The following is a 24,502-nucleotide window of genomic DNA, read 5'->3' on the forward strand; positions in this document are numbered from 1 at the left end:
TTGTACCTTCCTAAAATTCAGTGATTCTTTTTCTCTGTCTGTCTCCTTTCATTCCTAATTCTTATTTAAAGATTTATTTTTATTGTTTTTTAGTTATCTGTATGTGGGTGGGTATGTGCGTATTAATGCAGGTGCCTACAGAGTCCAAAAAAGGTGTCAGATCCCATGGACCTGAAGTTACAGGCTTTTCAGTGTAAGTGCTGGGAATACAATGTAGGTCTACTGCAAGAGCCCTTAACAGCTCCAAACACCTGGACCATCACTCTTGCCCTCTCCAATTCCTATTTATTTGTCTGTTTGTGTACTTACTCATTTAGAGGCAAGGTCTCTCTGTGTAGCTCAGAATGTCTTTGAACTTTTGATCCTCTTAACTTTTCTCTTAAGCTCTGGGATCACAAACTTGGGCCACCAGACTGAGCTTAAATGTAATCTCATTATAATGATAAAAATACCTCCACGGGCACCATGCCACATCTGAAGGTGTGAAAATTAGAAAAGAAAATATCCAGCATCCTGAAACCCAGAAGTCTCTTCCCTTCTTGTGCTGTAACTGAAACACTCTAAGCTGGAGGAAGGCTCATTAAGACTCAGGAAGTAAACAACTCCCAAGTTTCAAGAAGTCTCTGAAACCTTGATTACCGCAAGGCCCTTCCCTCACCAAGGTTATCTAGGCAGTAAAGGCTGCTAGTGACAGGGGACTCTACAACCTGTCAAACTGCCTACAAACTACACAGAGAGCTCCAGGGTTCCCACTTTTGTGAGTCATCACCCATGCTGGGGTGGGCATTTGGCTATGCAGCTGCCTTTGAGTCACTCCTGCTCTGGTATATAACCCTAGTAAATGCGTCGATTCACTGAGTTGGACTTTGGTGGTATCATTATTTTGATCTGTCTCTGGTTCCCTACCTGGGATGAATAGATGTTTGTTCATGTCTTCCCATGAATAATGTCATATATGTTTCTTCATAAAAAGCTCTAATGATGGCATAGATGTCCTGACCCCCGATAACCCAGACCTAGTTAAAAAAAAAAAAAACTAATCCTCAGGGCTGCTCAGAGAGAAGACACTTCAGCATGTAAGCTTTCTTCCCCCATTCTTTGGCCACCAAATAAAATTTCCTGCTTGGTGCAGAGCTGTTTGGTCATTTGCCAGTTTGACAAATACCAAAGGGTACTGACAGGACAAGAACCTACAGATTTAGCACATACCTTCCAACCCTTCCAGCCTCTGGCAAATAGTCTAGTTTCTGTCTCTGTGGGTTTGCCTATCTTGGAAATTTCATGTAAAGGAGAGCCAGTGCTATGACCTTTCCTTTCACTGTTTAAACACTTACATGGGCAGATAACTACGTGAGTGTTGGCTTTCATGAGGTCAAATCTAGTCACGGAGCAGGACCAGCAGCAGTGGAATTACTTGGCCTGGGAGTTAATGTTGTCCTGGCATTCCTGTTGATAAAAGAGTCTTCCAGCAGAGAAGAGGAAGCAATGGGAGATGATGTGTGGATTGGGGATGTGGGAACAGGTGTGGGGAAGTAAGGGAGATGGATGTGAATGAAGATGGAGGAACAGGTTGTTTAGGTCCAAAAGAGCAGAGTCTAGGAGCCACTGTAATAAGGCTGGGTTTGCCCTTCTGGACTCCAGGGAGCAAACATAGGGGCACAGGATAGACAGAAGTCAGATGAGTGTTGTAGGAAGAAAACAGGCCCTGCAGGATGGATTGCAGAAGAAAGAGACTCTAGAAGAGTAACAAGCCGAAGACAACAATCTAGGCTCCCCTGTTTTCCCTGGAATTCCTATAGCATTTCCAAAGCACTGTGGGTCAGGCCTCAGTCTGTCCCCATATAGCTACACAGGGCTCTTCCTCAGGCTTGCCTCCTGTCAATGGTCATGTACATGCTTGTCCTTTGCATAACTGCCCTCTGGCCACACATACCCACCACCTGGCCTCTGCCTGCTCCCTGAGGCCTGCCTGAGTTCATATCCCCAGAACCATGTTGTCTGCCTTTATTGCTATTGCACAAGTGGTCACTTTTCATTGACTTGTATAAATATTCATCCTGATACTCCATGAAGACACAGAGCAAGTCAATTTCAAATCTTGTATCCAGCTCCTGCCAGCAACTTTTTGGCACCTAGCTGATATCCTGTTCTACTTGGTGGAAAAGGAACGAGCAAATGAAATGCATTTTTCCAACAAACCTGAGGCCTTTTGAGATGCTGTCTCTGTTAGGGGCACTGGAAAGAGAAGAGGGAGTCCCCGCAGTCAATGTTTTCTCTGGAGCCTCCCCCACCCCAACCTAGGCCTTTCTCCAGATGAAAATCTGCTTACTAGGAAAGCAGAGGGCAGCTGACGCCCCCAGGGGGGATCCTGCTAGTGCGGGCTGGCTCATTCTCCTCAGGTTGGTGTTGTATACAATGCTTTTTACAGATAACAGAATGAGAGCACAAAGCAATGAGAATGTTTCCCCTAGACTATAATTGTGTCCAAAAGTAAATTTATTCAGCACTTTCCTTCCCGCTCTATATGTTCTGAAACAAACTTTTCCAGAGTGATCTGTCAATGTTCTCTTTGTCACTGTGACAAATGCCTGAGAGAAACAACTTACACTACACAGACTCCTGGTTTCCTAGCTTTCCATTTGCAGTTGGCTGGTTCCATTGTCTCTGGGTAGAACATGACAGCAAGAAGTTGTGAAGGAGCAGAGAGGCTTACCCCATGGTGAAGAAGAAAGAGACAGGCAGGAAAGGACCAGGGACAAGGTATATCTTTCCAGCACTCCCCCAGGGACCTGCTTCCTTCATTGAGACCTCACCTCCTTCTTTCCACCACCTCCCAATAACTCCATTAGGTTATGAATCCACCAAGGGATGAACCCATCGATGAGTTAAAAACCCTCAGAGTCCCATTAGCTCTCAATGACTTGATCATCCAGCTAAGGACCAAGTCTTCAACACAAAAGCCTTTTGAAGAGATGTTTTCTCTCTAAGCAACCAATATCCAGCCAGCCTTTCTGGAGCAGGACCCTCCACTATCCAAAGCCATGCTCCTTCACCTGACAATTCCTTAAGGGGGTGAGTGACCAAATGTGGGAATCAAAAAGGCTCTGCACATTCAGTAGGAGCCCATGGGACTTGGATGCAGAACACAGGACCACAGAGGCAGAATTCAGTCTGCTCTAGGTTGACAGAGATTGCCAGGTTGCTGTAGTTGAATGCCTCTGCCTCCCCTCCTAGGTCTTAGCATCCTTATCTGCCATTCCAGCTGTCCTTATGGACTTCCCACTCTCTTTCCTATCCAGTCACTAAACAAAAGCAATCTATAATGAGTTAGGATCCTGAATAGCAAAGTATATTTGGCACTAAGCAGAAATTTGGAAATACTTGCTGAGGGAAAGAGAGAGGGAGGGAGGGAGGGAAGGAGAGAGGGAGGGAAGAAGGAGGCAGGGAGAAAAAAAAGGAGGAGATGGGAATCACACTCACACACTGAGCTTCATTTATTTATTTTTTAAAATATTTTATTATTTTTATTTTATGTGTATGAGTTCACATTGCCTATGCATGTAGGTAAGTGCACTCATGTCGTGCAATGCCTGCAGAGGACAGAAGAGGCCATTGGATCCCTTGGAACTGGAGTTACGGACAGTTGTTAGCTGCCATGTGGGTGCTGGGATTCGAAACCAGGACTTCTGCAAGAACAGTGTTCTTAATCACTGAGCCATCTCTCTAGCCCCTCTTTTATTTATTTTTAAGGCATCATTTCACATAGTCCAGGTTAGCCTCAAATTTGTTAAATAGCCAAGATGACCTTGAACTTCTGAGCCTCCTGCCTCCACCTCCCAAGTGCTAGAATTATAGAGATGTACCACTATACCATTTTATGCAGTGTAGAAATTGAACCCAGGGCTCTATGCATCCTAGGTGAGCACTCTACCAACTGAGTTACATCTTCAGCCCACATATTCAGCCTTAGAACAGACTTATCCTTAGGAACATTCCTTGTCCTGAAGCCCTGTTGACTTATATAATAATTAGAAAGCTGTCCCTACAATGCTTTTTTCCCACCACCCTACCTCCACTGATCAGCCACTGCAGACACTGCCTTACTCTACATCCATCCTCTCATTTCCCATCCTTTCTTCACTGATCGGCCACTGCAGACACCACCTTACTCCACATCTGCCCTCTAGTTTCTGCAGTACTTACAAAAACTGTTAGCCTCAGTTTCCCTCTCAGTTTTTAAAGCTTCACATAGTGTTCAGTGCTGTGGTCTGTCCTCTGCATGGGAAGTCTAATCGCTTGTCTTTGCACAGGTTTCACAGCCAAGGTGCAAGAACAATTGCTTCTGTGCTCTCTGTCCATTTTTCAATGCCAGCTTCTGTTCCTTCTCTCCTCAGGGCCTCACCCCCCCTTTTTAAAGCTCTTCAGCTGAAACAATGGGCCAATCTCCTGAGAAAGATCCATCTAATATTCTCATACTCCAAGTGCAGGGTCAGCTGTGCTGACCCCAAAGCTGCTTTCTCCCATGCTCATCTCTCAGGCATTGCTTTTGCGCTTGGTTACCAACATTTCATCTCTCCCACTTGCAAGAATATGGAGGAATCAGTGGGAGGACACACAAGAAAGTTAACCATAAGGAAGACATAGGGTAAAGAGGGAGGAGGAAGGTTAGGCAATGAGAGGGAAGGCTTGAAGTACATGAAAGAGTTAGGCCTATTGAATCTAAATTTTCATGTCAGACTCACTTTAAACAGGACCTTTGAACATTTAGAGTGTGCAGTTAGTAAGAGGTTGGACAACAGTTGGTAGAATGCAGAAAGACTAATTAGCCTGTATTATTTTAAGAGTTCTTGGGCCAGGCATGGTGGTGCACACTCTTAACCCCAGCACTGAAGAGGCAGAGACAGGTGGATTCTTGTGACATCGAGACAGCCTGGTCTACATAGCGAGTTACAGACCAGCTGGAGCTACAGGGAGACCCTGTCTCAAAAATACTAAAGAAAAAGAGGAGGAGGAAGAGGAGAAGGAGGGAGTTCCTTTACATAACAGCTTCAATGAATAAAGTCACCACCTTGTTCAGTATAGCAGCTGGATCCCCAGCCATCACGTCCACATTCTAGGAAGCATAACTGTGAAAGAAATGGCAGAAAAGGAAAACCCAACCCCTCTCCCAGTGAAATTTAGCTTTCTTCATGTCACATTCCTGGAACTCTCCATAATATTTTGCCAGAACAATCTCAGCTAGGGGGTAGTTCAGCAGCAGAGCACATACTTCACATGGGCAAGACCCTGCATTTAATCTGTAACAATAAAATTAAGTCTTGCCTAAGTATGAGGGAGACTGGAAAGTAGGTTTTTTTATTTCCTTTTAATCAATCAATCTCTATTAGTGTATATGTGTTTATATATGGTGTGTGTGTATATACACATAGAGGTCAGAGGATGGCTTGGGGCAGTTGGTTCTCACTTTCCACTGTGGAATTTGGGGATCAAATAAGGTCATCAGGTTTGTGTGGGATGAACTTTTAATGTGCTGAGCCATCTTACTGGCCCTAAAATAGGGCATTTTAATTGAGCCCATTGACACTCAAAATGGTCATCATCTTACTGAGGAAGAGAGGAAGCATGGATTTGAATGAGAATTAGCAATCTAAGTAAGAACAGCACTTGCCACACAAGTCTGACCACTTGAGTTGCTCCCCAGGGAGGAGGAGAGAACCAACTCACATTCATGTTGACATGCATGTGCTTTCACACACAATAATAATATAATAATAATTAACAACAATAATAAAAAGAAGCCAACCTCAAATATTTTCTACTGTTCTAATGTGGAAAGAAGGAGGGACAGGAAAAAAAAGACAGAGGAAAAGAAAAAGTGAAGAGTCTAACAACATATGCCAATGGAACTCAGCTAGAACTTCATTTGGGAGGATGCTATGCAAATAAATGACACATATATATTTAGATAAAGTGAGAGGTAATAGGTAATAGATTGATGTAAATTATAGATGATATATAGATGATAGATGGATGATGGATAAATGATAGATAGATAGAGAGAGAGAGAGAGAGAGAGAGCGATAGAGATAGAGAGATAGAGAGATAGATAGATAGATAGATAGATAGATAGATAGATAGATAGATACTCATGTAAGCTTCATGTTCACAGATCAACTCCAGATACCTTAAATAGTACTTAGCATATAATAGATATTCAACAAATATGTTTGAATAGAAAATTTTGAAATGTTTTTGAACGGTCTAAGTCAAATAAAAACCAAATTTAAAACAACATATAAAATATCTTATGACTTTTAGTCAGATAAAATTTGCATGTATGTATATGTAGATAGATTTGCTAGATGATTTCTGGTCGTCTGCTGTGGCTGCTCTCCTCCGGCTATGGCCGCTCTCCTGCTCTTAGTTCCTCTGATCAGTCGTCTGGTCCGGACCCCAGGGCTGGTGAGGAGACTGTGTCAGCGGAGCCGCATTCAGACACAGGAGACCAGGTTCAGTGACGCAGATCTCCTTTATTGCAGGAAGGCACAAGCTTACATAGGGATAGTGGTCCAATCACAGTACAGCAAGTAGTTTAAAGGTGAGGTATCCAAGGGTGGTGATTAGGGAGTGGTGAGCTCTAGGCATCAGTCTCATGATCTGCCAATGGGAGCAAAATGCCACAAGGCATTCCTTGTGGCTCCAGCAGTCAGGCCGTTGCCACAGGCCTGCTGTATAGCTGTCAATAAGACTTTCACTCTAGGCTCAAGCCTGTCTCCCGCATTGATTGAATTAGTTTGTTTCTCATTGTTATGATAAGATACCTGACTTAAAAAGAGGAAAGATTTATTTTGGCCTTATATACTTGGACAGAGCAACATGGTGACAGGAACATGAGCACAGGAGGCTTCTCTCATAGCAGACAGGTAGGAAGCAGAAAAAGAGGAAGGGACCAAACCAGTTATAACCTTCTAAGGCATCACCCAGTGACTCACTTCCTTCAACAAGCCCAATCTACAGTTCTTAGAACTTTCCAAAATAGCACCAGCAGCTAGGGACCAAATTGTTCAATATATGAGTCTATGGGGGACATTTTATATTCAAGTATAACAGTGACGGACAATAGATAATAGATGGATAGATGCCAGATAGATAGATGATCGATAGATAGACAGACAGAAAGACAGACAGAGCCAGATCATGAAACAGAGGAGTCATTAAAATGACAGCACTAATTCTCTCTGAATAATGGGATAGAATCTGGGATAATTTATATTTTCTTACTTTGACCTTTCTGAGTTTTTTAATTATCCTAAGTCAATAATTCACTACTTAGGTGTTTTTTGTTTGTTTGTTTGTTTGTTTGTTTTTAGTATATGTGCTGCCAAAGCAAGCACAGGTTTTGTTGTTGTTGTTGTTGTTGTTGTTTAAGATAAGGTCTCACTCTGCAGTCTAGGCTGGCCTGGAACTCACCATATAGCCTAGGATGTCCTCAAAGTCATAGCCTCCCAAGTGTTAGGATTAGAGCAACTCTAGCTACTTTTTGTTGTTGTTGCTGTTATTTGCTTGTTTGTTTGGTAGTCGTAGGGATTAAACCCAGAGTCTGGGCATGTGACAAACAATTGACCTGTATCCCCGGCCCATACAGTCTTAAAAAGTTATGTTAAAATCCATTTGAGACAAAATCAATACATGTATTATGGCCTTACCTACAAAACGAAAAATCTGGATGAGATTTTAAATAAGAAAGAATTGAAGTAGACATTTAAAAACCATTTTTTTTTCTCAATGGCAATGCTGGCTCCCATGGAGAGAGAGTTTAGACAAAAAACATCCAGCTTTCTGGACAGAAGGTTGGGAAATAAACTCATCCTCAATGGCCTTTAAGGCTCTTCCACCCTGGGATTCTGGCCTGCACCTCTAAACCCCTTGTGACCTGGGAGTGATTGGTGGTTCCATTTATCCCAAAATATCAAGGTGACATGAAGGCAAGATGGTGCATTCTTCACACAGATGTGGAACCTGAAGCTCAGCAAAATTTTAACAAGAGCCCCTGACTCCACACAGTGTCCTTCATTTGTCTGGCTTTTCCTCTACAGATATAGCTGAAGCCTCTCAGTGTGGCAATGTATGTGAGGAAACTGAAAGTCTGGCCCAAATTGGCTTTATCGATATGAAATATCTAAATCTCTGGAAGGGAGAAAAAAAAAAAACAACTCACCTTTGGATTTTATGGGTCAGTTGTTGAGTGAACTGAAGTCGTATTGAGAGGCCAGCCTATGAGGTCACAGAGTATAAAACAGCAACTTTGCCACTCACCCACACTCACCCTCTGCTCTCTACACATGCTTGAACACAGTGTGTGTCTTCCAGCTTCTATACTTAGACCTGGGAGAATCCTCCTGGCGGGACTCCTTCTCCTTCAGTCACACAAACCTTACCCATCCTTAGGTTCAGCCCTCACCCTGCCTGCTGTCCAAAGCCTCCTCTGGCTACTGTAGCCCTCACCACAGGCTCTCTTCCCTGTCCTTCCATGATTACCTCTGAGCTGCATGTTCTATGCCACAGTTCTTACTGCTTCCTAACTGTGTGTCATCTCTTCAGCGAGGCTCTGAGGAGAGCAGAGCTTATTGTAGACACTCGGACACACAGAATTCACTGCTTTCTATAGTACACTAATTAGTATGCTGCTTTGTATCTGGTAGGTTCTTGATATATATATGTTTATTAGTTATTTTAAAATAACCAAGAGGGGGACTGGAGAGATGGCTTAGCAGTTAAGACCACAGGCTGCTCTTGCAGAAGACCCAGATTAAGTTCCCAACACCAACATGGCACCTAACAACCATCAGTAACTCCAGTTTCAGGGGATCTGACACCCTTTTCTGGCCACTGGAGGTATTGCATGACGTGGCGCACTTACATACCTGCAGGCCAAACACTCATACACATAAAATTTAAAAATAATAAATAAAAGTTGGACATGATGGCACATACCTTTAATCCCAGCACTCAGGAGGCAGAGGCAGGCAGATCTTTGTAAGTTCAAGGCCAGCTTGGTCTACATAGCGAGTTCCAGGACAGCTGGGGCTTCAGGGAGACCCTATCTCAAAAAGACCAAATAAATTATTAATAATAATAAATAAATAAATATTTTTTAAAAAGAACAGTACCCAAAAGAGAGCTGAGGTGGTCATGCTAGTTGTAAATAAAATAGACTTTAAGAGAAAAGAAAAAAAAAGGAAGAAAGAGGAATAGGAAGGAGAGAATACGGTGTCTGTGGGCTACAATACCTACGGCCAAGGTACCGACCAGCAGGCTACAGTGCTTACACTGCCCAGCCAACTCAAGAATATGGACAGACAACCCCCTCCTCCACCAAGATGTATTGACAACAAAGCTTCGGCACCTCTGGGCAACCTACTGATGTCAGCTATAACCAGGCTCATGTCTGCCTATGGGTAGACTACACATACAATTTCTTCTGGACAGCCACTGGTCACACTATTCCAACTGCTTCCTAGGCATATAGCCAGGCTGTCCAGGAGTATGACAGTTACCACCACCAGGTTTCCTAGGCAGCTCAGTGTGCCAATGGCACCCAGCCTAAGAACAAAAGCCGGCAGCCACTGTACCCGCAAGACCACCAAATGATCAGAATCCCCCTGAAACTAGTCAACCTCAATCTAACACAGGAGTTATTAAGCCCAGCCCAGGATATGGACAGTATAACTACAGTTATCTCCAGGTACTGGGAGCTACCCATGCAGCTAGTCACTGTACCTCCTTTTTATCTTCCTACCAGCTAGTCCTCTTCCTAGCTCACTAGTTATGATCAGAGTAGTTTTTCTCAGCAGAACACCTATGGGCACCCTAGCAGCTATGGACAGCAAAGTAGCTTTCAGTAGTAACCTCCCTCCAGTTACCCTCAACCCTCTGACTGGATTCTACAGGCAGGCTCCAAGTCAATATGGCCCAAAGAGCAGCAGCTATGGGTGGCAGAGTTCATTCTGATAGGACCACTCCATGGGTGTTTATGAGTAGGAGTTTGGAGAATTTTCTGGATTGGGAGAGAACCAGAGCATGAGTAGCCTAGATATCTGAGCCAGAGGAAGAGGAGATTTGATCATGGAGGCATGACCAGATGTAGGTTGGAAGGATGGCACAGTAAAATCAGTGCTAGAGAGTGAGGTGGCTTCAAAAAGCCTGGTGAACCCATGGATGAAGGACCAGATCTTAACCTAAGCCTTCCTGTAGATCCAGATGAAGACTGACAACAGTGCAACGTATGTGCAAAGATTAGCTGACAATGTGACTCTCCATGATCTGGGAGACTCCTTTAAGCATTGTGGGGTTGTTAAGAGGAGCAAGAGAACTGGGCAACCCATGACCTACCTCTACCTGGATAAGGAAACAGGAAAGCCCAAAGGTGATGCTATGATGGATCCTATGAAGATCCACCAGCTGCCAAGGCTGCTCTGTACAGTGGTTTGATGGGAAAGATTTCCTAGGAAGAAAACTTAAAGTCTCTCTTTCCCAAAAGAAGCCTCCAATGAAGAGCATGCAGGGTGGCATGCCACCCCATGAGGGTAGAGGAATGCTGCTACTATTCTGTATTGTTCAGGAAGTCCTGGGGGCCTATGGGTTGCATGGGAGGCTACAGTAGAGAAGACAAAGGAGGCTTCCCCCTAAGAGGGCCCCTAGGTTACAGAGGGGAAACGACGCCCCTGGCCCCCCAAGAGAAAGAAACATCTAGCACAGAGCTAGAGATTGGCAAGGTCCCAATCCAGGTTGTGGAAACCAGAACTTCACCTGGAAAATAGTATGCAACCAGCATAAGGCCCCTAAGCCTGAAGGCATCCTCTTGCCACCCTTCCCACCTCTGGGTGGTGGTAGCAGCGGCGGGCCTGGTGCCGTGCAGAGAGGAAGAGGTGGCCTTATGGACCACAGCATCCCAGTGGAATGTTCAAAGTTGGCTACAGTAGAGATAGAGGTGGCTTCTGAGTTGGTTGTGGCATGGACTGAAGTGACTTTGGTAAACAATGACATAGAGGCAGAGGCGGCTTCTGAGTTGGTGGTGGCATGGACTGAGGTGGCTTTGGTGGAAGATGACAGGGGGCCAAGGGGGTCCCACTGGACATCTGATGGGATAGAAAGGAGGAAAAATAGGTGGATGTGGAGGACCCAGATAAAAAGAAAAAGGTGAACCCGCTCAGGAACACAGAGTCCAGCTCTACTAGACACAGAGACTGCAGAACTGAACTGACTACCAGATTATTTCTTTATTTTTATTTATTGTTTTTTGAGGCAGAGTTTCACTGTGCAGCATTGGCCAGCCTGGAACTCCCTATGTAGAGCAGGCTGGACTGAATTCACAGAGATCCAGCTGCCTCTACCTCCCAAGTGCTGGGATTAAAGGCATGTACCACCATGCCTGGTCAGATATATTTTTTAAACCAGAAAATGTTTTACTTATTTTATTTATGATCTGTATGAGTGAGTGTTCTGGCTGCATGTATATAAGTGCACCTGTGTATGAAATGACTATGGAGACCAGAAGAGGGTGTTGGAAGCCTTAGAATTGGAGTTACAGATGGTTGTGAGCTGCCATGTGGGTGCTAGGAACTGAACCCAGGCCCTATGGATGGGCAGTAAATGCTCTTAACTGCTAAGCCATCTCTCAGTAGAAATTTTTTTTAATTTATAATTCCCATATTTATAATGTTGGCCACAAAATTGTGATTATTCCTTGTCTCTAGTATTTTACACCATTTGTGAAGCAACATTAAAGCAAGTTAGATGGTAAAAAGAAAGAAAGAGGACTGGAGAGATGGCTCAGTGGTTAAGAGCACTTGTTGCTCTTGCAGAGCACCCAGGTTAAACTCTCAGAACACATATGGCTGTTCACAACTGTCTGTAACTCCAGTGCGTGCACACACACACACACACACACACACACACACATATACATGTATGTCTGCATGTATATATACATGCAGACAAAACATTCATACAAGTAAAATAAAAATAAATACATCTTTAAAAGAAAGAAAGAAGCCAAGTGTGGTGGCCTATGCTTTTAGTCCCAGCACTCAGGAGGCAGAGGCAGATGGATCTCTGTGAGAATGTGGCCAGCTTGGGCTTTATAGTGAGTTCCAAGCCAGCTGGCACTACAGGGAGACCCAGTCTCAAAAAGAGGAAAAAAAAGAATAAAAAATAAGAATAAAAGAAAGAAAAAGAGACAAAAAGAACATTACATATTAATATACTCATAAAAGAGTAAATTCATCAAGAAGCTGTAACACTTCTAAACATATATGTACAAAACAACATAGCCCCCAAATTGTATGACACAGAGTGCCAAATTTGGAGGGAGAATTCTACAGTTTTACAATAATAGTGGAGACATCACTGTCCCATATCAATACTTGATACAACATCAGGACACAAGACTAATAAGAAAATGGAAGCATATTCCCCAGGAGGGTTAATAGGGGCTGGAGAGATGGCTCAGTGGTTAAGAGCACTGGCTGCTCTTGCAGAGGACCTGAGTTCAATTCCCAGCACCCACATGACAGCTAACAACCATCCATAATTCCAGTTCTAGGGTATCTGATACCTTCTTTTGACCTCCATGGGCATTGCAGGACATGGGTGCATTTACATACATGCAGGCAGTACATGCATACATATAAAATAAATAAATAAGCAAAATATTTATTAAAACACTGATCAAACTAACTTAGGGAGGAAAGGGTTTATTTCACTTTCTAATTTACAGTTCATTATGGAGGGGACCCAGGGCAGGAGTTCAGGGCGGGAACCTGAAGGCAGGAACTGAAACACAGAACACAAAGGAGTGGTGCTTACCAGTTTCCTCTTCTGGTCTATGTTCAGTATTCTTTTTTATACAACCCAGAACCAGCCCATAATGGGCTGGGCCCTCCCATATCACTCAACAATCAAGAAAATGCCTCAGAGACATGCCAATTTGATGGAGGAAATTCCTTCCCTCTTCCCAGATGTGTCAAGTTGAGAACTGAAACTATCCAGCACAGGTCTCTTGTTTGCACCCTCTATGACACTGCTTATCTATTGCTGCTCACAAGCGCCTTCTCATGGAGACCCATCTTGAGCACCAAGGCTGTCCTCTTCTCAAAGTCATAAGTTCAAGCCTCACCTATCTTCAAATTCCATATAGCTCCAGGAAGTTAAACTCACTACATTCAACACTGGTTATGTCCTGTACCACCAAACCAATTAGACCCTGTATAAGCTCAAGGCTCCAATCAGACTTCTCTTTCCTCAGAATAATTTCAAAGCTGTTCTTACAGCTCCTAGACTATGGCCTGCCCCCAACCTCTTGTCTTTAACTGGACTCCATGACCTCAAATTAGATCAGCTCTCTTCTCTTCCATCCCAAGAGGTGACACTGGTTTAATCTTCCGCCATCTTGTGAAACATCAGATGAGGAAATATTTGCCAAATCCCCAAAGAAAATAAAACCTTAATTTCAAGAGAATGTAGGGAAGACAGTGGCTGCATTTGAACAACCAGGAAAGCAACTCAAGTGACCTTTCAAGGATAGAGATGATTAACTTTCTCCAGATTTAATATTTAAAAAGTAACTTGTATGCTGAGCATGGTGGTGCACACCTGTGAGTTCAAGTACTCAGGAAGAAGAAGCAGAATATTGAGTTCTTGTCTAGCCTGGCTTCAGGGTGAGACTTTGACACTGCTGATTACTAATAAATCAGGTAGACAATAGTGTTTGAGGAGTTCTGAGAAGAGAAAACAGGTTTGGAAGTACCCAGAACATTTTGAATCTGCTACTTGGGATGCAGAATTTAAAATTATTTATTTTTATTTTATGTGTATGAGTGCTTTGGTTGCATGTATATAAGTGCACTCATGTCATATAATGCCCATAAAAGCCAGAAGAGTGTGTCATATCCCCCTGGTACTGGAGTTACAGACAGTTGTTAGCCACCATGTGGGTGCTGGGAACTGAACCCAGGTCCTCTGCAAGAGCAGCCAGTGTTCTTAACAACTGAGCCATTTCTGCAGTCTCCCAAATTTTAAACAGAATTTTACCAATACAAATTAATTAAAAAAATTTTTTTTGGTCTTTTTGAGACAGGGTCTCCCTGTAGCCCCAGCTGACCAGGAACTTGCTATGTAGACCAGGCTGGCCTCGAACTCACAGAGATCTGCCTGCCTCTGCCTCCAGAGTGCTGGGATTAAAGGCATGTGCCACCACTCCTGGCCAATTTTTAAAATATTTTATATAACAAGACATACTTTGGACATAAGACTTGGAGCAATGGAGATGGAACTGACCTGAAGTCACCTCCCTGAAGGCTAGTGCTCATAGTTTTGGAGAACACTATGCAAGCTGCTAAGGGAGAACATCAATCAAAGGTCTAACCCCAGCTTTCAGGCCTAATAACCACAACAATGACCAGCACAGCAAACCATATTAGGGCAGTAATGGCACTTTTATCTTGGAGGTGGTCAACAGCTACCTAATTGGACCTAAAGCCCACCTAATGGAAGGCAACTCATGTATGGTACTATAAACGTAGCCAAATAGACATGGCTGGAGAGGTCATAGATCTTAGAGAAAACCCCAAGGCTGTCACATCCCTAGACAAATGTAGTTTCTTACTATGTGTTAAATATGGATCCTTATATTTACAGACAAGTATTCAAGACACCACTTATCAAAGAAGCTTCTTTTGCAACAGATGGAGACTATTACAGAGTTCCACAACTGGTCACACACAGTGATTAAGTGTCTGTGAAATGCCCAGCCCTAAGTGACACATCTGCAATGGAACCTCTACACCTAAGACTCATGGAAATAGTGGAATAAGGGGTAGAGAGAATACTAATGCAGCTCTCAACTCTCATCAACAAAGTTCCCTCATCTAACAGAGGGCAAAGAACCCAGGGCTCAGGGACCATTGCAGAAGAGAGGGCAGAAATATTGTAAAAGCCAGGGGAAGAGGTGCATGACCATATGGAAATAAAGTCTTACAGGTTGCTGGGAACTTGCTCATACGAACCCACAGCCATGGTGACAGCATGCACAGGACCCAGGCAAACTCAAGCAGACAAAAACCCAGCATAGAACTGTGGAAATGGGCAGCAGGTCCCAATCTTAGCCAAAGAACTACTGGGCAGCTGATTACTCTTTTTTTTTTTTTTTGGTCTTTTTGGGACAGGGCCTCCCTGTAGCCCCAGCTATCCTGGGACTCACTATGTAGACCAGGCTGGCCTTGAACTCACAAAGATCCACCTGCCTATGCTTCCCGAGTGCTGGGATTAAAGGCATGTGCCACCACATCCGACCTGATTACTCTTTTTTAAGTGAGTGACTCTAGATAGGCTGACTAGATCCCAGTGGATGAACTTGCACTGAAGGATGTCATGGAACACTAACTTGATTCAATAGGCCTTAACATAAATGAAAAAATACATGAAATCCAGTGTGTGAAGGGGTTATAGGAGGCTTCCAGTGGGAAAGGGAGTATAGAGAGGACTAGGATGTTATGTATAAAATATACAAAAATTCAAATATATATTAAAAATATTTTATTACTTTTATTTTATATGAGATTATTGCCTGCATGTATGTAAGTGCTCCCATGTCATGCAATGCCCACAGAGGTCAAAGAGGGTGTTGGATCCCCTGGAACTGAAGTTACAGACAGTTGTTAGGTGCCATGTGGTTGCTGGGAACTGAACTTCAGTCCTCTGCAAGAGCAGTCAGTGGTCTTAACCACTAAGTCATCTCCCCAACACCACAAATTAATTTTTAAAAGGAAGTATTTACTGGAACAAATTCCTTTGTTCAAATTTAATTTCATAATTTTGTGTTTACCACAGCTTAACTAGCTCCAATTTTCCACTTTTAAAATTACTGTGTTTGTTTTTGTGACAAAGTCACATGCATCCTGGGCTGGCCTCAAAGCTCACTAAGTACTTTGAACTTCTGATTCTCTTGACTCTACTCCCAAGTGCTAGGATTACAGGCATGTGCTATCACAATGGGTTTTATGTGGTTCTGGGAATTGAACCCAAACCTTGTACATGCTAGGCAAGCACTCTACTGACTGGCCTATATCCACCTCCTCTATACTTTTTGTTTTAAAGAAATTATTTTCCTTGAGATAAATTCTTTTTCTTTTTCTTTTTTCAGAGGGATGTCTTGTTTGTTTGCTTGTGACAGAGTCTCACGATGTAGCCCAACCTGGTCTGAAACTTGTTACTTACTCCAGGCAGGTCTTGAACTCACAGTCCTGCTTTAGCCTCCTCAGTGTGGTAGTTACAAAACCACAACACTGGGGCTGGAAAGGTAGCTAAGTGGTTAAGAGCACTGACTGCTCTTGCAGAGGACCCAGGTTCAAATCCCAAAACCCACATGAGGCTAATAAATGTCTATAATTCCAGTTCCAGGGGATCTGACACCCTCTTCTGACCTCCAAGGGCATTGCACAACATGGGTGCACTTACACACATGCAGGCAATATACTCATGTACATAAAATAAAAATAATAAATAGAAGATGTAAAAAGTTGAAAGCAATCAAGATGCCATTCATCAAGAATATGAATAAATAAATTGTGACATAGCCGGGATTAAAAGCGTGCACCACCACGCCTGGCTACTTCTATTTTTTTTTTTTAAATAAAGACTTGTCCGGTTAATTGCACTTGTACTTCTTAAACAGCTTTATTGAGCTCTAGTTCACATACCATACAATTCAGCCATTTAAAGTATATAATTGGATGCTTTTTAGTCTATTTACAGAGCCATACAATCATCACCACAATCGACTTTAAAACATTTTCACCACCTTTAAATGGAAACCCATACCCATTAATCATTGCTCCCATCTGCCCTTAACCCCTAAGCCACCACTAAGCTGCTGCTGTCTGTGGATTTGCTCATTATGAGCACTTCATACAAATGGGCTCATAATATGTGGCTTTTCTCAAGTACATTTTTTAAAAGATTCTTACATGTTGTTGCCCACGTCAGCACTTCATTTCTTTTGCTGCTGAACATTTCATTGTACAGACATGCTACATTTTATTTTCTCATTTTTCAGCTCATAGATCTAACAATTGTTTTCATTTTTGCTACTATGATCATCAATGTTTTGTATATAATGGATTACCTTTTGTGCATTTTAGCTGTGTGTCTATGAATGGAAATGCCAGTTGAGGTTGCATTTGACCGCATTTTCCTGGACAACACCCCAGCACTGTCTTCCTTTATAAATGAGAGAAAGAGGAGAAAGGTGAAGAAGGAGAGAAGGAGGGAAAGAAGGAAAAGACAGAGGGTGCACCTGTTTACTTGTCTTGAAGTTCCTGAGTTCATCACAGATTCAAGAACCCTGGGGTTAAAATAATGGCATCAAAGTAACTTCCTACAAAGGAAAAGTTTTGGAGAAAGAACCCGCATGGTGGAAGGAGAGAACTGAGTACCACAAGTTGTCCTTTGACTTACATATATGCAGTAGCATGTATACACACACACACACACACACACACACACACGTAAAATAAACATTTGAAAGAAAAGAAACTAACTGAGCCGACTCTATATTTGAAGAGCTGTAAAGGACCTGGTGTCTGGGTTGGGAACACAGTCTTTAAAGAGTAAGAGGTAGTGCATAAGGCTGGGGTGATTTTTCCCCTCTCTGGAATCATGTCATTAAAGGCTCTGAACCACAACCTCAAAGATTTAAACACCAAATTTATATAGCACTGGAGAACCATTGGAGATTATGGTTTAGAGGCATGTGTCACATGATCAGACTGAATGGGTGTGATCACAGTAGTCGGGCAGTCAGGAAGTCAGGATGGACCTATGTGGGGAGACACTTGCCAGACCAAGTCCTAGCCTTAGACTACAGCAATTCAGGGCTGAAGTAGAAGCATTGAGGATAGCCAGCTGGCAGTCAATAACTTAAATACTGATTTAGTGGACAAAATCACATTCTTCAAGGGGCTAGTTCCTTAAAGGACCCACATCTATGAGCAGGGAGCTCATAATTTTCCTATTATATAAATTGATTTGGTCACTCAGAGTTGAAACTGATGCCAAGGGGCTGCTGCTAATCAAGCTAGAATCACAAGTCAGTGGACAGGGCAGGACCTCTGCCAACTGGGCAAGAAGCTGGTTCCAGAGGCACTGGACACTGCAGCGAATCACCTGATCCCTGCTCTGGGAGTCCAGGCAAAGCCTGAGAGACCTGGCCGGGCCTTTCAGCTGCATCTGGAGGCTCCAGGGCCAACTCCTGAAATGACTCTTCTCAGGACTTCTTTCAAAACTGACCAGCCAAGTGATGCTCAGTCCCAGAGGTCCATGGCTAGGCTATTTTCACTGTCCACAGGGGCTAGTATGAGAGAGAGGCTGGAGAAACAGGGCTTGGGGTGACATGGGCAGAGAACCCAGGGGAGGCTTGGGAGAAAGCAATTGAAAACAGCAATAGTTTGTAATGGTTGGTGTTTGGATAAAGGTTTCATTGTGCTCCAGAACTGAATCATGGGGCTAAGATTTCTCAGTGAATAAGTTGTTTTTCCCTTCACACCCAAACTAGCCACTCATCATCCAGGCCTGAAAGCCTATGGTGGAGTGGATTTCTCCCCATCTACATATAGGAAGAGGAGCACAGTCCTCTCCCCCCATATATTGGGGCAGGGACTCTGGGAGGAGGTAAGCTTTCACTGCCCCTGGTTCATCATAATCCACATCCCAAGTCAGGTGTGCTCAGCATTCCACAGCTCTCCTGCCTCTAGTCCAAGCCTGTACTTCTAAGTGTGGGTCAGAGAACCCCAGTTTCATAACTGAAATGTTCAGTGAGTGGCAGGCCATTAAGAGACAAATGCTGCAGCCACCACTCTGAGTAGATCTTAGCTTGGAATTTTCCTACAATGAAAGCCAGAAAGCCTGGTTTAGGGATGGGTGCGGGGACCCAGGACAGCTCTGAATTTTGCCACAGTTCACTCAGGTACCTGGAATAGCTAAGCACAGTCACTGTCATAATCTTTCTTTCAGGTCATCTATGTGTGTTAGTATTAGGATCCTCTTCCCCGCGGCCAGTAAAAGGGAAAAGGGGGCGGAAAGGGGACTGGCAACCTAGAGGGTGGTTTTCTGTCTGTACCGAGGGCTTCTTCGCCACACAACTTTGTGGTCCTAGCCAAAGAGGATTCTGTTCCGCAGAGAAGGGCCCGGGACTACGCTGATCACCCGCTATCTTTCCCCACCGATGTGGGGCAGAAGGGGGCGACCACTTCCCCAGGGCGCTACAGAGCACACGGTGCCCCGCGCCAGCCGAGCAGGGGCACCTAACCTCCTCTACCCTTTACCGCAGCCGGGGCTGTATCTAGGCTCTCGCCCCGGGAAGGGCGAGCTGGAGAATCCAGAGAAGGCCCCGGGTCCGCCACCTGCGCGTGACTCCTCCTCCTCCGTTCCGCAGCGTCCCCACCCTGTTGACTCGCCGTTTCGGCGACAGCACCTGCCTTGGGATTGGGAGGGACACACCGGAGGTAGAAAGGGAAACGGGGAGGGTTTGGGGAGCACCGCGCAGCAGCAGGGCGAGCAGCCTCGCCCGGCGCGGCCGGCCCCGGCAGCCCTGGAGCTGCCCATCCCGGCTGCCGCACCGATGCGCTGTCCGCGGTGCTGACGCCGGCCGGCCGCTCTCTCGGGAGGGGGAGCAGACGCCCAGGTTCCCGCCGCGCCGGGAGCCCGGACACTGCCTCTCCTCGGTCCCCAAGCCGGGTCACTTCCCTCCAGAGGACTCCGCTGAGTTGGATCCAGGAGCAAGAGTGAGCGAAAGGTACTTAAACTTCAGGCTGGAGCCGAAGGATCAGGAGTCGAGGATTGGCGCCCTGTGGCCCCCAGCCCTAGAGATCGCCAAGCACCAAGTTGAGCGAAGTTTCCCACGGCTTGATAAAGGAAAGGATTCGGAGCCCAAGGGCCGAGACGCGCAAGACGCTCGGGTCTAGTGCTGTGGCCGCCGAGCACCGCAGTGGGACACCTGCTCGGGTGGCCCGCATTGGAGCCTCCAGAACCACCCCAAGGAGTCTCAGCAGCCCAACTCTCCACCCCTTCCTCCCTTCCGTGCTCACCCCTCCCCAACACCCCGCCCCGGGCTCGGGTGACTCCGCCTCTCCGTGCCGGGTGGCTCTTCGGCTGGAACAGCGAGAGCTTCCCGGGTGGACTCGCCTCGGCTCCGAGGCTCCAAAGCCGACGCCGCCCGCGTCGCCATATGGGACGCCGCCCGGGGGTGGAAGCAGGACTGTCCGCGCAGCCTGCGTCTGGGAGCCACCGAGCCCGCGTCGCCATATGGGACGCCGCAGAGGACTGGCTCTGGGTCGGCTAACTGCGTCCGGGTCTTAGGCGCCGGGGCTCCAAGGCTCCTCCTACCCTCAGCCAGTCCCGAGAGGAGTATGCGGCCCGGGGCCCCGTGGACTCCGGTCACAGGAACGCAGGGGCCTAGCTTCGAAGTCCCGCGCCCGAGGGCGACCGGGAAGGAGCGGCGGGAGGCTGCAAGGCGTCGGGGCGCGGGGAGGCGCGCTCCAGCCCGGGTCCTTGCTGGGCCGCGCGACCTGTGCGTGGCCTGAACTGCCGTCCCGGCTCCGGGGAGGCGACCGAGGGGCTCCGCAGCGGCCCCCGACCCCTGGCCACCATCCTCACGTTCCTGCTCTTACGGCGGGGATGTCGCGGCCCAGGCTCCGAGCGCCGCCCCAGCCCCGGGGCTGAGCTCCGGACCATGTCCTCCCGCAGCCCCCGGCCCCCGCCCCGCCGCTGCCGCCGCCGCCTGCCGCGCCCCTCCTGCTGCTGCTGCTGCTGCCGCCGCTCGCACCTCAACGAGGACACCGGCCGCTTCGTGCTGCTGGCGGCGCTCATCGGCCTCTACCTGGTGGCGGGTGCCACGATCTTCTCCGCGCTGGAGAGCCCGGGCGAGGCGGAGGCGCGGGCGCGCTGGGGAGCCACGCTGCGCAACTTCAGCGCGGCGCACGGCGTGGCGGAGCCGGAGCTGCGCGCCTTCCTCCGACACTACGAGGCGGCTCTGGCCGCCGGGGTCCGTGCGGACGCGCTGCGCCCGCGCTGGGACTTCCCGGGCGCCTTCTACTTCGTGGGCACCGTGGTGTCGACCATAGGTGAGCGGTGCGCTCTGCGCCTTTCCACCGCGCGCCTTTCACTCTGCCCTTTCCAGTGATCGGAGGTTGGGTCCTCGTACCCGGGTCTTCTTTTCCCTTCTGATGCCCTCTGCCTACTTTTGCCTCGCTCTCTCCACACGTCCTCCTACCTCCCTTTCTTGCTCTCGGCCTGGGAGCTGGCCTGAGAGGACTATCTCTGGCACCCTCAGCAGTGTTCACTCTCCTGTTAGTGTGTCTGAACCCCGAGATCCTCACCCAGACGCTAGGCACTTGAGGGGCTCTATAGTCCACCTCTGCCCCTCGGTTTTCATCCCCACCCCACCTAGATCTCACTGTCCTCAGTAGGTGGTTGCGAAAGCCATTTCTCTCTCCACTCTTAATTTCCTCTTCGTCTGCACTCTCCTCTTCTTTACCTGTGGTTTTCCTCTTAGCGGCTTCTACTCTGGGGAGGGAGGACCTGACCTGACTCACTTTACCTAGATCTCCTTCGTACCGCACCTGCTTCTGCTCCTGTCCAAACACTGCCCTACCCCTCAAAGTCAAGTCCGTTATTCCCAAACCCGGCATCCGCGGTTTCACACAGTCCTCCCTGGTTTTCCCCTCTCCACACACCCCAACTTCTTCAAATTCTTGACCGCTTTTCTTTGTTCCCTCGCCACTTTTTCCAACCAGCTGTGATGCCAAGAGCCAGGAGACAGTTTCCTCTGCTTTGCACTTTTGGTATAAACAGTTCATGTTTTCTTAATCTTAGGAAGAACGCTGTGGAGATTCTTGGACTCTTGAGTCCTCAACGCTCCCTTTTTCAGCTAGATTGAAGTCCCCTGGAGCTCCTTCTGGAGAGAGATTCTCCACCCACCCCTGTTGTCCACCCTCACTTTTCCCACCACCACTTCCTCCACTCTCCCCTTTCCCTAGGCCTTCAGCATCCTGTGAAACGGCCCCTCCCCATTTCTTCAGCAGTACAGAGTGCAGAAGGAACCCAGCTCCTCACTTTGACAAGGCTTGGTGTGTGTCTCTACCACTCCTGCTTGAGTCCCAGGGTAGGAGAAGCACTTGACTGGCCACACTAGTCACCCCAAGGTACTCTCTTCTGCTAGTGCCCTTTGTAAGGCTGTACTTACAGAGCTGAGAAATGAGGAACTTCATAAACACCCCTTCCTGGGGCCAGCATGGAGGATGGAGGCCGGGAGTGAGGTGGTATGCATGATCAAGAGATGTGTCTGGCTCTCTCTCTCTCTCTCTCTCTCTCTCTCTCTCTCTCTCCCTTCCCCCCCCCTTTGTGTGTGTGTGTGTGTGTGTGTGTGTGTGTGTGTGTGGTCTGTGAAAGAGCTTTCTTGCCTCCATTTTTGCATGTGTCATGTTTGATCTGATTATTTTAAATAGAAAAGACAAATATGGACTGACTCCAAAGTCTACACAAATTAGATAAAAATACCCTTTAAAAAATATATCATGTTGTTATGGTGATTGAAGATATAAAATGACCCCCTCAAAAAAATCCCCTTTTAAGAGCTGCATCAAGTTGCTATAGCAACTAGAGGATTTTTTTTTTAAGAGCTTTAAAAGTACTAAGGATGCTTAATCTTGGAGGATGACATCATGTGTTTATAGTTCATTGTTGACATGTATTCTTCCTCTTATAAACATTTGCCTTTGCTTCTACCAGGAGGTACACCTGTGAACATAGTCTGTCACAGCGTCTTTCTCCCAGTAACATCCTTATCCTAGCATCCTAATGGAACTGCAGGATAAGGGGATGCTGTTGGCAGTGTTCTCTTCCCATACAAGCTGTGAATACATCCAAAGACCCTATTCTTGTGACCTGTGCTCACCGTGAGTCTCTCAGGAGCTCCTAGAAATCTTCCATTCACTGACCCTTCAGAGTGATTCTAAACCCAGGCATGGCTTCTGAAGCTTCTCTCTCAGCTCTGTGCACAAAATCTAGTCCACTTGTTCAAAAATTGTTCCATGCCCCAGTGTTTAATCTACTGGCAATATTGGCTGCTCTTCAGGCAAGCAGAGAGGAACTGTGTTCTCTCTTGATGTGTGTTTTTAGATGTAGGCAAGCAGTATATTTGGGGGGGGGGAGGTGTACACTGAAGCTGTGTCATGGTATGAATGACCTAGCACATTGTTTCCAAAATCTACCAGACTCTGGATGGTTAAGGATTGAACTAGCCCTCTGCAGAGATATCAAAACTGCCACATGAGTAGTCTCTGCCAGCTGTCTGCTTGCTGTAACATTTTGGGGTACTGTTTTAAATTGGTCACTTATGTTAATCAAGTGAGTTCTGCTGAATTCCCAGCTAGCATGATTACCATTTCAGCCTTCTCTGTAAAAGATGGACTTGGATGAGGATTTTAGTAAAGACCTACATATGTCAGTTTTTCTGCTTACACATTTCCTTCCCTTGAAATGTCCAGTTGTTAGTATTACTGATGTTTTTATGAATTCAACCACAAAGGGAGCCAAAACTCAATTCTAAATGAGTAATCAGAATTCTCTGCTACCTCACCCAAGGAAGAGGAAAACTAGCATTTTCTTAGTTTTACTTGACCATGACAATGTGCATGGTTCATGCGGCAGTGTGGAATTCAAGGGTCCAAAGTGACTTGATTCAGCTGTGTATCCTGTCTAATGAAACAGGATATTTTGTGTGTGTGTGTGTGTGTGTTGTATAGACTCAGATAAATGATCCAGCTAGTCTTTAGTACAGATAATCCTTTGTTCCATAAATATGAAGTATTGTGTGTATCAGGCCCAGTGCTGTATTTGAAAGGTTAAAGTGTGTTCTGAAAGCCAGGTGTTAAAGTATATTCCAACCTGGGCAGGTGGGTTGCAGCATACTTTAGCCATCCTCACTAAAAATGACCAGAACAAGAAGGCAATCCTTGGTCCAAGTCTACGTAGTACGGTGTTGAAGATTTGCATAAGATTACACAGGTAATAAGAAATTCACCTAGATTCAGAGTTGAAGTTATATAGTATATGTTACAATACTTTCATGCTCATATTGTTGGAAACACTGAAATATTTAATAATGCGTCACTCTGTCTCCCCCATCTGTGTGTGTGTGTGTGTGTGTGTGTGTGTGTGTGTGTGTGTGTGTGTGTGTGTGTGTGTGTGTGTGTGTGTGTGTGTGTGTGTGTGTATGACACCAGGGCAGGGACCAGCAACATTAAGTACAGAGAAAACTTGAAGGATCCCATGTATCTTATAGGCAGATGGGTTAGAAGTATTTATAGGCTGTAAACAGCTAGACAGGCAAGGTCTAGTACAAAGAACAGCAGAGACAGGGACATTAGCAGATAGGGGACATTCTGGT

The 24,502-nt window shown here is 46.0% G+C and overlaps 1 protein-coding gene and 1 pseudogene across 1 annotated transcript in view; both read left to right on the forward strand.

The window, feature by feature from the left end:
• Window positions 1-1,485: 1,485 nt before the first annotated feature.
• On the forward strand, window positions 1,486-11,022 carry LOC103725787 (annotated as a pseudogene).
• Window positions 11,023-20,296: 9,274 nt separating this feature from the next.
• The window catches only part of Kcnk12 (potassium two pore domain channel subfamily K member 12), a 51,521-nt gene continuing 47,315 nt past the window's right edge, over window positions 20,297-24,502 (forward strand). Inside the window, exon 1 of the mRNA XM_008823048.1 lies at window positions 20,297-21,176. Coding sequence (XP_008821270.1) covers window positions 20,786-21,176 — 391 coding nt within the window. The 5' untranslated portion in view covers window positions 20,297-20,785. The remainder of the gene's footprint in view (window positions 21,177-24,502) is intronic.

This window comes from Nannospalax galili, unplaced genomic scaffold (assembly GCF_000622305.1).
Source record: "Nannospalax galili isolate Female #2095 unplaced genomic scaffold, S.galili_v1.0 scaffold286, whole genome shotgun sequence".
Lineage (NCBI taxonomy): Eukaryota > Metazoa > Chordata > Mammalia > Rodentia > Spalacidae > Nannospalax > Nannospalax galili.